This window comes from Canis lupus, chromosome 28, assembly GCF_011100685.1.
Source record: "Canis lupus familiaris isolate Mischka breed German Shepherd chromosome 28, alternate assembly UU_Cfam_GSD_1.0, whole genome shotgun sequence".
NCBI classification, from domain to species: Eukaryota; Metazoa; Chordata; class Mammalia; order Carnivora; family Canidae; genus Canis; species Canis lupus.
The window spans coordinates 25,666,340-25,679,960 of NC_049249.1; the positions used below are offsets into that span (position 1 = coordinate 25,666,340).

Sequence of the window (13,621 nt, forward strand, 5' to 3'; positions counted from 1 at the left end):
CACCACCCCACCTATTGCTAGGTGTCTCAATAGAGGAGTCCCACTCAAACCACAGATGATTTTTGGCAGGATTATCTTTATAAAGATAAAATAAAAATTATCTTGCAACTATTAAAAGAAACATAAAATAATGGAAAAGTTCTTCCTCCTCTTTGAAAACATACACATGATTCTTTATCCAAAGTGATTTAAATTCAGGCCAAGTAGAGCATTTGCCCTGATACCTGTAGGAGTTCCAAATGCAGTTGGAATAATGACAATGCTGCACAGAGGGGGGAGGAGGGAGGAAGATGGGTTTGGATGTATTTGTGTGTGGGTGGTCATCGTGTCAATCCACCAAACCCACACGCAATCAGACACTAGTCAGACACCCTTTGAAATGGAAAGGGTAATTGTAGACAGCAGCCCACTCCTGCTCAGGTGCCTGAAATAGATGGGAGCTGTGCAGGAAATGACAATCCAAACCCAATTCTCTACACTCTAGTTGCTGTGCACATATTTCCCTCACATGGCTCCTTAACCCATGGGAATCCAGTTCCTCAACTGCTGGCAGATATATGAAGACTGGGAAAGAAGTGAGCATTTGAGGAGTGCCTGTAACCTTTTGGTTGGTTTTAGTGTCTTCTGGATGTCAGTTTTTATTTTTAAAGTGTGGATCAGCTGGACCTACACAAAGGATTTTTTTTTTTAATAGTAAAGGCAGTTTAATTAATGTTCATCACAACCCTTTGAGGTAATTTTTACTATTATTTTCACATTATAGAAGGTTTATTGCTTGTTGAATTCAAATTGCATCAGACCAGATGCAGCAAGAATTTTAACTAATTTAGGGGCGATCATCTTTAATTGAAGTAGTTTCTAGGAATAACTTCCTCATGGTTTCCATTCATCAAACCTGGCGACCAAAGGAAGGCAGCTGTGGCGTGTAGAAAGGGCATAGCCCTTGGGGACAGGATACTTGGGGATATGTGCAGAGAAGTCAGGCATCGCTTGAGGCTCAGCAGTGATGCCTACGTTGTGCAAGAGACATCAGGGACACCAGCATGGCATCCGAAGCCAGACAGCCTGCGCCTATAACTCAGCTCCACTGCTTACCATCTGTGTCATCTTGGACAAAGTAACCTCTAAGGCCCTTTGTTTCTTCTTCTGTGAAAAGGGGATAGTTTTAGTAACAACCTAGTGGGTGGTTGCATGATTTAAATGAGTTAAAATTCATGGACCAGCACCTGATCCACAGTGAGTACTATATGAGTGTCTGATGAAGAAGACAAATTAAATCTAAAGATTAAGAAATGATTACAAGGTGGAAGGAAGCACCATGAGGTCACAGGCACGCCACTGGGAGTCCTCTCTAAACCAGATCAGTATAGATGAGGCAGCTCTGGGCTGGCTCTGGATGCAGAAACTGGATCTCTATCCAGGAAGCTCAAGCAGACACTGTTTTGTATGAATTCTCATTGCGTCATTGACTTAGCTTCTGCTGACCACCTTCACTTCTCATCCTCTCACACTTTCACCTCCTATTCAGTGATGATGGGAAACCAGCCACTGGACGTGAAATAAAATCACAGTTCAGAAGAGCAAATTCATTTCTGAAAGAACATTCCAAAGGAGAAAGAGGACCTTGACTCTGATATATGTCATTGACTCCGTGATATATTTCACTGTTTGCTTTTAGGGTGATCTGCCAAGTTTAAGAAATTTTTAAAATAAGAATTAAAGTCACATCAGGATAGTTTTCATGTATAGGGTAATTCTTACACAATTACAAATAACAACCAAGTGTCTTCTAATTATGCTCTAGTGAATTTCAGCAACTTGCTGAGAATTCCCTTGTGCTAGTATTTGTGTGCCTGCCCAGCTTGGGTATTTTGCATGTGTGTATCCTCATATAAGAGCTCTTTTTTAACACCCACATGCCCCATAAATGTTATTTGAGTACTGATCTAAATAGACAAGTACTTGTTGAAAATAAAACTGCTCTGACCAAAGCAGTTGCAGAGAAAATAGATTTCACCCATTGAAAGCAAAGGAGAAAATATGATCTGGTCTAACAATGTGCTCATATGCAATTGTTATTATATCTAGCATTAAAGATATAATGAATTTGGGTAGGATACACATTTTTACATTTAAAATTTTTATTTTTATTTATCATTATTATTTACTTTTATTTCTTCCTTCTGTGCATGTGTCATATAAAATGGAAAATATAGATATTAAATATGTTTAATAAAAATTGGAATAACCATTTTGGCAACATTGTGAGGAGAAAACCCATTCCCAAATTGCATGGGCAGAGAGGACAGGAAGCCTTTAAAAATATCTACTTCTGTTTCTTAAAACAAACAAGGGAGAGTATGAGGTGAAACAAAAGAGAGCCTCAACACAGGACTCAAAAGACCCACCTCTAATCCTGCCTTATTATGGGACAGCTTGTGTGGCCTTAAATATGCCTGTGGGCCCTAATTTCCTCACCTATCAAGAAAGTTATGGGCTGGCTCGGTTGGCAGGGCATGGGACTCTTGATCTCAGGGTCATGAGTTCAACCCCCACACTGGATGTAGAGTTTACTTAAAAAAAAAAAAAAGACAGTTGGACTAAAGGACTCTACAGAATTTGAGGATAGTCATTTCTATCATAGGCCCCTGGACATGATCCCCTATTAGCAGCTGTCATTCTTTCTTGTGATTCATAAAATCTCCTTTTTCTTAACTAGATTGAAAAGCTCCTCCAAAGTTCTTGATAATGTACTTTCCAAGTAGACCCTCCCAAACAGTGGGGTGACTATTCCCACTCCAGCTCACCGCCCCAGTGACCTGCTTGGGGCAGGGTAGGTAAGAAGTGTGAAGCATTTGAAACCCTCCTAAGGGTCCAGGGCTGAGCCTTGCTTTGCAGCTCTTGTCCTGTCCAGGCTGCTATTATTTATCAGCAGGGCATATAAGTTCATATGCTAAGGATCTGGTCGTGTTGAATAAGATGCACTAATACATTTATTTTCTTCTTTCCTCCCAACCGTCAAATCCAATTATGCAAATACTTTGGTCAGAACATTATTCTTGAAAACGGTATAAGGACTCTTCTTTAACAAAAAGATTTGGAATCACTGTTATGGAGTGCACAGAAGCACTCCTCCAACTCCAACTCCAGAGCAGAAGTGGCTTATTTCATTCTTGTATACGGAGACTGGAGGGGCCCAATAGAGTTTGTTCCAGATCTCCCAAAGATTGGCAAAATCCACAGAAAGCAAGGCAAACCTCTGGTCTACTTCCTCATGCCCCACGAAGGAAGCGGAAGGAAAGTTTCATTGTTTGGTGCCAGAAACCAGGATACATCTCACTTAAAAGTTAACTGACTTATCCAACGTTATTTACTAGAAGAAGCAGTGCTGGCACTACGAGGGAAAGAAGTTAGCTGGGGGCAAGTTTCCGGGCAAGTTAGTTTTCTCCAGATTCCCACATGGAAGCCAAGACCTCATCATAAAGAATTGCAAATCCCATGACAGACATATCTAGAACTTATTCCCACATTTTATTAGAGTCTCCTTGGGCGTCACCTTTTGAGAGGTCTCCTCTGATGCCTCATATAGATGCAGCTCCTTTACCCTGCATTTTATTCCTGCTTTAATTTAGATACTAGATATTTTTGTGTATGCATTTATCACCTGCCTGTTTCTGCTAGAAAGTAAGCTTCCTGGGATGCCTGGGTGGCTCAGAGGTTGAGCACCTGCCTTCGGCCCAGGGCATGATCCTGGGGTCTCAGGATTGAGTCCCACATCGGGCTCCCTGCATAAGCCTGCTTCTCTCTCTGCCTATGTCTCTGCCTCGCTCTTTGTGTGTCTCTCATGAATAAATAAATAAAATCTTTTTTTTTTTTTTTTTTTTTTTTTAAAAAAGAGGAAGCTTCCCAAGGATGCTGAGTTTTTGTTTGCACCTGTATCCCCGGTGGGAACCACATCACACATTGTAGCTGCTAGGCAAATCATCTGTTCAATAAAGATGTGTCGGAAACCCTCCAAGTGCATAAATACTTAAGGATAACAGATATAAAGAATTAAGGGTAAGTATAAGTCATCATAGCTGTCCTAGGCCCAGTGGGCACAGCTTTTTTGATACCCAGAGCTTATCCATCACTTCACTGCCAAACGTCTGCACATCTCAACCTCCATGACTAGGGAACAAGCATTTCTCATAGAAAGCTTTATCATTCCTTTTCCTTCATTTACTCTCAGAATGTACAGTTTGAGGTCCAATTCTACTTATGTCTTTTTGAAATAAGGGAGATGCTTCTCACTGCTTCTCACTTCTCACGGGGTTTTAGTGAAGGCTTGACATTTTACAACTGCAAATGCCTCGGACACGACTATGTGCAGCTCCAGCTAGTGGCTTCACAGAAAGGCAGGCACTCGCCTAAGCTATGTCTGAGCAATGAGGAACCCATGTCAATGGGTGACTGGGGCACTTACTGCTGGAGCAGGAGGCTTCTTTGGGGCTGGATGACATTGGCTGTGCACACAGTTGACAGAGGCAGTCTCTCCCATTGAACGTGACTCGGTCTCCGGGTGGAAAGGGGCGCCTGGAGATAGAAAGACATTGCCCTCAAGGTTATTCCAACAATTTAATTTCTTTCCCTTACTCCTCCTGCTGGCCGCCCTCCCGTGCCAATCCATTTCTTTGAGGAGCACCACCCAGAATGTCTGAAATGCAGTCTTAACCAAGCTAGCCAGCTGGGTATACTCCAAACAAATAAACATGCCTCATTTCGAGAAAGGAGAACGCACCACTTCTCCCAGCAACCCAGACAGTAAAATGGAACGATTTACCTCTACTCATTAGTGGAGGGATGTTCCAACAAGTCACCTTGCCAGGTACACACAGGAAAAATTTTCCATTTTCTAAATGGAAAATCCTTCAAGAAGAAATATTTCAAATGCCATACATTCCTTTTCAAGCTTAGGGGCCCCTCCCCAGAGAACTGATGACAGGTCAAGCATTAACTCCTTCCCTTCCCTGGACGTTGGTGGTGTTCGTGCCTAAGTAGACTTTGTTCTGGACATCTGAATGGGTGAGCTGGATGTTTCAGGGCTGGAGACCTCACACCCGGTGAGCAGTACAAGACTGCTGTAAACACCTGTTTAAAAATGATTAGTTTCTAAAAACTTTAAAAAAATAAAAACCTATTAGCTTCTTTGCAGAGAGATAATTTCCTTTTTGCATCAGGCAGCAATAACATTTTGCAAAAACACTGCCCCTGCACGTAGGTTACGAGTCTCTTCTCCTGCCAGTTCAGCAGGCAGGTAGCTTTTCAAAAAGAAAAGTCATTAACAAAGAAGCATGTGACACTTTCCACGCCTGCTTACTTGTAATTGGCAATTTGCCCATACTCTTCATTAATGTGAGTTTTCAAATGTGTGATGCTGTCAGTTAGGAAATGTAAAACTCACAAGCAAAACATCCCCGCACATCTGAGTCAGAAGCAATTACTTAAGAACAAACTCCAGCGCCTTGATAGGAGTTTTACTTTCCCAGCTGTTAGCCCCCCTTTAAGTGGCCCGTGGGCTGCCTAACAGTTGGTCATTAACCGTAATGCACGCACAGGTAGTAAATTTGGGCTTAAAACGACTCCACAGATGTGCTTCATGCGAGTCCCCCAGGAGAGTTACAGGCCCTCACACTCCCCCGCCCCTTCATTCTGCAAGTGCTGAGCTGAATCGGGCTCTTTTCCCCTCCTGGTGCTGTGTTAACTTCCTATTGTTCGGATAAGGCCCAGAAAGGTTAAGTGACCTGCCTGGATTGACCAGCTTGGGGGAGACCAGGCCACAGGCAGGTGCCGGTGGCATCCACCAATCCAGGACTTCTCTATCTTTAACCATCCAAATTGTGCTCTGTTGGATGCCAGTGGGCCTCTTGCTTCATCCACGAAACCCAGACGAGCCCCCAGTCTGCTCTATGAGGGGGTATCAAGAGTTAGGAGACCACAGCACAACAAATACAGGCCTCTGATCGGGGTGAGGTCTGTGAGGCTCCTGGGGCCCAGCATTTAAGGAAGTCCTCTGTCTCAGGTGTGGACCTCGAAATGCATGCCCCCGAGCATGAGTTCCCCTTGCAATTGTGCAGCCTAGCCTCCTCTCTTGCCTCTGAGCAGAGCTTGTTCATTTAGACTTGAATCCCACCTGGATCCACTAGGGAATAAGCCAGAGTCTGGTTCTCAGCACGGGGCCAGCCCTTCTGAACTTGGCTTTTGTGATTTTACACATGGCCCCCTTCTGCCCACTGTGCCCTCTGCTCACGTGGGTTCACTTCCTTCTGCTACCTGTGTGAACGTGTGTAAACAAGGGGACTGGATTTGGAGTTGGGAAACCAGAGTTCAAATCTTAGCCTTGCAGTGTTAGCCTGGGGAAAGTCCCTTAAACCCCAAGACTCAGAGTCACTCGTAATTAGGGATACTAATTCTTGGCTGACTTCACAGAATTGCCAAGAGGGGTAGAGGATACGAATGCAGTCTGTCACCCACACGGGAGGCCTCCACTGTAGGGGGAATATCATCAGTCAGCAGTGACAGCAACAGCACGCTGGTCGCAACAGGGAGTACCTCTTGGCTGGCTCAAATGTCCAAAGATGGGCCTATCACTAATAGATGTCTGTCCTTCACCGCCGACCTTAAAGCAAAGATCTCTTGAGGCCAGGATCAGGAGGGCTCTTAGAGTTCATCTGGGCCAGGGCTTCCAACCTGGCTGAGTGGCACCATATTTGGGAGCCCTCCAGAAACTACTAGATCAGCAGAAGAGTTGGGGGAAAATGCTAGAAACAGGGATTTGTGAAGAGACCTTTCCCAGGCGAGGAGTCCAATGCTCATCCTGGTTTGGGGAACCACTCAGATCTAGTCCATAGCTTCCTACTTACAGATGAAGCAATTGCCTTGGAGAAGTTAATTCCCATAGTCTGGGAAGCAGGACTAGAACGTGGGATTCTCAAATGCCAGCCAAGGGTTTTCAACCAGGCTGGGGGGAGCGCAGACTGAAAGGGGAGAGGTCAAGAGAAAATTTTGCTTTGGATTAAATTCAGAAAAATTTTCAGCTCAATAATCCAGAATTTTACAATTAGGATTTAAAAAGATATACTGAGAAATGGACTAATAGTTATAAAAAGTCATTACAATAATTTTACCATGAATACTCCATCTAAATCTGATATGGTTCATTTGTGAGCATTACCTTGTTAGCTAATTAGATAAAATGAAGTTTACCTTTCTAGAGTTTAGATCTCTCTGGCCTAGGAACACGAAATGCTGTATAACAAAGCAAAACACCTCCTCTGAACTTTTGTTTTGACAAAGGTGCAGCAAAATGGAGCACATAGCCATCAATAGCACACCAAAAGGAATGGGACCGCCCGATTAGGACAGATCAGTAAAGTAGCTGACCCTTGTTGGTGACTCTCCTTGCTACAGGAAGCAAAGCCATCTTAAGTTCTAGAACATGTAGCATGTGGAAGACATCAACAATGAAACCACCACCTTTCCCCACTCACATTTCACATACTTTCCTTCTTCTGACTAATCATTTTAACCAAGCTGGTTTGTGCAGTTAAGATTTAACTCTGCTAGAGGACAGAAGCCTAGAGAGCAGGGGTTGGTCGACTTTTCCTCCTGAAAGTTGAGACTGTAAAAACTTATTTAGATTCTGCAGGTCCTACGATGTCTGTCACAACTACTTGACTTTGCCACAGTAGCTTGAAAGCAGCCATCAGCAGCCATGTGCAAACAAATGGGTGTGGCTGTGTCTCAATAAAACTTTATTTACAAAGACAGGTATTGGGGCTAATTTGGGCCATGAGGCAGAATTTGCCCAGCTCTCTGCCACAGAGTAAATAAGACTATTTTTAAACACACATGCATATGAACTTCTACTTCTAAATAAGCTTTATCTTTCCAAGCAGTTGTGCCATTTCCTCCTAGTGTTTCCATTGCTCAAAATGTTTCAAGACCTAGAGCTCCTTTCACACTTGGTTTCAAGCCACTTAAAATCATATTACTTAGCAGAGGACATCACGTGTAAATTTCCCAACTAAATTACTTTTTGACTAAGACTGTTAAAATAGGAAGATTAAAAAAAAAAAAAAACTTTTTCTGAAGGGTGGCTCAGAAAAAGAATATTTCAAGACAGTACGGCTCAAGACAAAAGGTGTATATCCCAGGCTTTAAGAGCAGAAGCCAGTGCTTCTCTGTTGGGGAGAAAGCACCACTTACTTGCAGATGGTACAGGCAAAGCAGTTGGGATGATAGGTCTTGCCCAGGGCAGTCACCACCTCTCCTTCCACGAACTCCCCACAGCCATGGCAGCGTGTCCCGTACATCCTCTGGTAGTCCAGGGTGCAGAGATACTCCCCGTTCTTTATGAAGAAGCCCCCTTGTGCCAGGTCACAGCCGCACACTGTGGGAAGACAAGTCCACGTTTGGTCAACATCTGCTAGGCTGCAGGGCAGCAGCTGTCTTCCACTGCATGCTGGGAACTTACTCCATGATCTCAGTGGCTTGGGGTTAGGGGAGGGGACTGGTACAAAGAGCTATTTATTGTTGGGCTCTGAGTTCTCTCTTGCCTCCCTCCCCTTTCGTTCCCCTCCTTTTGGGAGCGATGCAATACCTCATACAAGTAAAATGCATTGGCTGGGGCTCAATGACTCTTGTGGTATGCCTAAGATTCAGAGATAATCAGTCTTTGATGGAAAGATGCCCTTGGTTCATGCTGTCTCAAATATGAACAAAGGTGTCCCTGGCAGTGCGATTTAGGAAAGGTATCCACAGCTTGCCCACACAACTGCTTGGCTTGGGCCAAGACTGCTACTGAGCTGAGTAATAAATTCCCCACTATACCGAAAGCAGTAGCTGGAATGTCCAATGTCCATTTTTTCCACACTCTGGAAATACTTTCCCATAGCTCTGAAAAATTCAGACGTTTAATTTTCTCTGTGGGCAGTAGATAGGATAAACCAATTATTTATATATTATAGGGAGAGAGAAAAATGAACAGACAAAAGAAGAAAGAAAAGGGAAGGTGTCTAAGATAAAACTGTTGGTTGGGACTTCAGTACACGCAAAAGGGAATGCCTTGCTGCGTCTGGATGTTGGTGCCTCTTTTGAAACTATGCAGCTGTGGATTATGGAGATAGTGCAAAGGTCCCGGGGTGCCAGGGGCTTGGGCGTGGCCTACATGTTCAGACAAGATCAGAGGAGGACACAGCAACTTATCCAAAAATAAAGCCTAAGGCATACCCTGGGAATAAAGTGTTTCCACCGCCAAAGGACTGGGAAGCAGCAGCCATAGATAGGCACCTCTCGATGGCCAAGCTTGGGTGATCCTATACAACTGAGGGCCCTAGGCAAAGAATCCTGGATTCTTCCCAATTCGTCCTGCAAGCAGCTGGACTAGGCACCCAGTAGGCAGGGGGAAGGTGAGCTCAACCACTAACTTGCTTTCCTAAGAATCCTACTGGAACACCTCCAGTGTTCCTCTAATTAGTTCCCGTTGACTCATCAATGCCTTTGGATGATTAGTGCTGAGCACAGTAAGGTACTGACCGAATACTCTGACAACTCTCCCACCCTCTGTTGGCAGCCTTCCCTGTCGCCAGCTATTAGAGATATTCAAGGTGACACCGAACCTACAAACAAGCCTTCCACTGTGGATTCATCAGCCTTTGTTTACATCAACACTCCACGGCTGTGACCTCCTTCTTTGCAATTTATAATCAAGTAACCCAAGATGATGGCCTGAGTCCATCACGCCTGAAAATGACCACCCTATAAATACGACTCTGATCACATTACCTGGAAAACAGCTCGTTCACCACCTGCTGCCTCCTCCAACCTGCCAGTACCCTCGCTGTGCACACACCTGTTTCTTCCTTAACAAACGGGTCCTACAGGTTGGGGTGGGGGGTGGGGTGGGGACTCAGGTATGAATTGACTGCACTCTGATGGCAAATTCCTTCAACAGCAGAAAACACAATCCCAGGTGGGGGGCGGGGGGGGGGGGTGTCGCAGAACACCTCCGAGATGCTTCTTCAATATTTTTTTCTATGTACATATCTTACTTCCCCACAAGACGACACCATAAAGCACTTTATGGTGAGAGTCCTCATCTTTATTTCTTTTGATTCCACCTTCAACCATGGTATCTAGGGTGTGACGAGGAACACAGTGCTGGAATTAAATTGGATCCAGAGTCAAAACTGGCAGGCTTCCCGGGATGTCACTCCCCAGTGACATCAGCAGTTTTGATGACTCTTTCTTTTCCAAACACGGGTATTTCTTAAAGCCATGAGAAGTGACAAAATAACGCATTTGGACTTCCGGTCCTTGTCTTTATTTCCCCCTCCAATCACCTTGGGTAAGTTTAAAAATTCACAGATCCCTTAAGAAAAATTCTGGTGGCAACAGGGTCATCTTCATGTTAATACGGATTGTTGCGACAGCTTCAGAGCTGACTGTAAATATTTTGGAGATTCCCTGTGTCTGCTGCTTCCTTCCGTGGGTCTGCGCAGCCGCTCTGCTTCACATGCAATTGTGAAACTGATATATACTCTTCAAGTCCTAGTTTATATAAACCGAATGACCTTGTGACTTCTGTTGAGAGTAGTCTAACTACAACTGAACTCTGCCCCTTTGAGATTTGATTTGGCCTAATCTTTAAATTCAAAGCACTGGCCCAAATTGGCTTATCAAATTGTACCATTGTTTTTGGTGGTTTGTATGCCAGGAAACCAGCATTTGAAGAAAGCCTCAGAGGCAGGGCTCATTAAAGTTCTTCACTTGCTGTTCCTCCTCCTTCTCTGATGACCGCTTCACAGTCTGCTTAGCCAGACCCTTAAACACAGGTAACTGCCATGAACACCACCTTCTTCCTCTAGAATAAGGCTGCCCTGGGGACAGATCTCACCGACTCCCATAGCTTCAACTGTGATCAATGTCTCTGTCTGTGACATGTTCTCCAAGCCTTAGATCCTTATGTTTTGTTGCCCAGTGGGCACAGATAGCATGCCTATCTTTAGCCTGGCATTTTATTTTATTTTACTTTTTAGAGAAATAGAGAGAATGCACACATGAGCAGGGAGGGCAGAGAGAGAGAAGGACAGAGAATCTCAAGTAGGCTCCATGCTTAGCCCAGAGCCTGACCAGGGGCTCGATTCCATGACTGCTGAGATCATGACCTGAGCCAAAACCAAGAGTTGGTCGTCTACTGACTGAGCTACCCAGGTGCCCCAAGCTTGGCATTTTAAAAACAAACCCTATCCTCTTGCTTCTAAGGCATCTCTCTATAACCTTGTTGTTCTTCTTCTACTCCCTTTTTCAGTAACATGCCAGCACTAATCCTTCTCCACTCTTGCACCAAAATTTTCAACTAGCCCCTAAATCTAATCCATTTTCCCAACAAAGTGTTCCTTTCAACAATTCCCTCCTTTGCCTTCTTGTCACTACTGAGCTCCTGACCTTCAACATCACTGTCCTGTATTATAACATTTTTATAGTAACAGTGTTTATACTGGCAAACAAAACACAACTGGAAACAACTGAATTTCCATCAGTAGAGCAATAATTGAATAAATTATGGCATATCCAGTCTATGGAGCTGGTATTCGAGAGAATGGATTAGATCAATATCTAGAACCCAGAGGCCTGTCCTTGATATATCCTTAAGTGAAAAGAACAATTGTCAGAGTAAAGAATTTTAATAATCTCCTTTTTAAAAGAAAGTCTATGTATGTTTTTATGAAGGAGGAAAAGTTAACACATACATAGGGTTACTAAGGTGGTCATCTCAGGAGGATGAAGAATTGTTAACTTTTCTTCACATACCTATGTGTCAGCTTATTTAATTCTTTCAACTTGTGGTAAAATACATATAGGATTATTTCATTACCCAGGGCACTGGCTCTGTGTTTGACAAGCTCTTTACTATTGATTAAAGGCCCAGCCTTTAAAGTTAATGGTGACTTATAGATTTTTGTTCAGTAGAGATGCAGATGATTTGTCACGTTTTGTTGTCCTATTGGACTGTTAATCAGTTTACATTAACCCTGACATCTTATCCTGACATTCTTTCTTGAATGCCTTTTATAACCTATTCCTTTGGTTCTCCTCTAAGCCAGCTCTGCCATCCTGCTGGCTCCCTTATTAATGTATTAAATCAATCTTTGATACATGTTCATTCTGTATTTGTGTGTCATATATTTAACTTTTGAAAATTACACTTTGACAAAGTGGTTATTCTCTTTAACTAAAAATATCTAAAGATTTAAGAAACCTTTGGTCTGTTTCATGCTACCAGCTTAGCAAATACTTCTAACTGGTGGCACAAAGCAAAACTTTCATACCCAAATGATCACAAAATCTCCTCCATTGGTAAGGTCAAACTTCAGTAGGATATATTTAGATTTTTAACTTTGGGTGCTCCATTTGTCTTTGCTCCAGCTGATAGTTAGCATATGCCTAGGAAAAAGCACAGACTCCTTTCATTAAAGAAAGAGAGAGCTTCCAGTGAAAGAGATTAATTGCTTTCTTCTCAATGACCAATTATTTAAAACATGCCCCATTCAAGGCACCGCTGAATGTTGCCTGGTTTGCCATCACTAAGGGTTGGCCACAGTCAGCCATATGCCTTGTTGATGGTATGCTCTTGAATTCATTGTTTGCAAACCACTGAATATCATTAATTGGGGAAATAAGAACATATATGTCTAAGCAATTTTACATAAAGGCTGTGAAATTAGTAATAGGCATGGTTTAAAATCCTAAATCTTAAAAAAAAAAAAAAAATTAACAGGAACTGCCTGGGTTGTAAAAATACCACGGAATAAGAGGGGAACAAAGTACGGAGTTGTCAAGTAATGGTGAAAACAGAACAGTATTTTAGCAGCGTGAACAGGGATGTGGTAGCAGCTATTTCTCCAAATTTCTGAAAACAGCGGATAACATTTTATGTTACAACAAATTCATTTCTGTGACCTTCCATCTCCTGTCAGTTCACACTGCCAAGAACATAGGAGAATAGATAATACTTAAAACTCTGCCCAAAGGAGGGCTTGGGGGTAAAATGCAAACCATGTTTTCTTTTCTATCAGACTGAACATCTCTGCTGGGCTACTGCTCGCGTTGGTGTTTTAATCAATTCATGCCAGCAAGAGAGGGAGGGATGCTAAGCAAATGTGATCACTGTTTTCAATTTGGTTTTGAGTAACACAGGAATTTTAAATGGGGGCTAGGAGCCTCAGCAGGGCAGGGCAGAGGGTGTCTTGCCTTCTGTTTTTTAGGGTCGGCATGAGGTTTTTGGTCTGGCACTCGGCCAGCTGGTCAGCCCATCACAGACTATGAAGAGCCCTTCTGAACTTGCATAGTGACTGAAGGCCCTGAATGGCTGGGACCTGGGTTACACCTGTTCATTGGTGTGATGAGGACCATGTACTCCAGAGGTGCTACTTCACCCTCATCCAGCTCAAAACCGCAACTCCCCTGCCTCCTCCTAGGGCGTCATGCGCTGGAGCTGGGAGTGGGATGGATGCAGGGAATGGAACTCCCAAGACTTCATGATGGATTAGTAGTGTGAATACCAAATACTTCCCATTCT

The 13,621-nt window shown here is 43.4% G+C and overlaps 1 protein-coding gene across 21 annotated transcripts in view; it reads right to left on the reverse strand.

Annotated features, from left to right (window-relative positions):
• Positions 1–13,621, reverse strand: part of ABLIM1 (actin binding LIM protein 1) — a 284,701-nt gene that overhangs the window by 108,063 nt on the left and 163,017 nt on the right. For all 21 annotated transcript variants that reach the window (XM_038578863.1, XM_038578864.1, XM_038578861.1 and 18 more), the window contains 2 exons: positions 8,248–8,431; positions 4,466–4,575 (listed from right to left, as the gene is read on the reverse strand). In XM_038578863.1, coding sequence (XP_038434791.1) covers positions 4,466–4,575; positions 8,248–8,431 — 294 coding nt within the window. The remainder of the gene's footprint in view (positions 1–4,465; positions 4,576–8,247; positions 8,432–13,621) is intronic.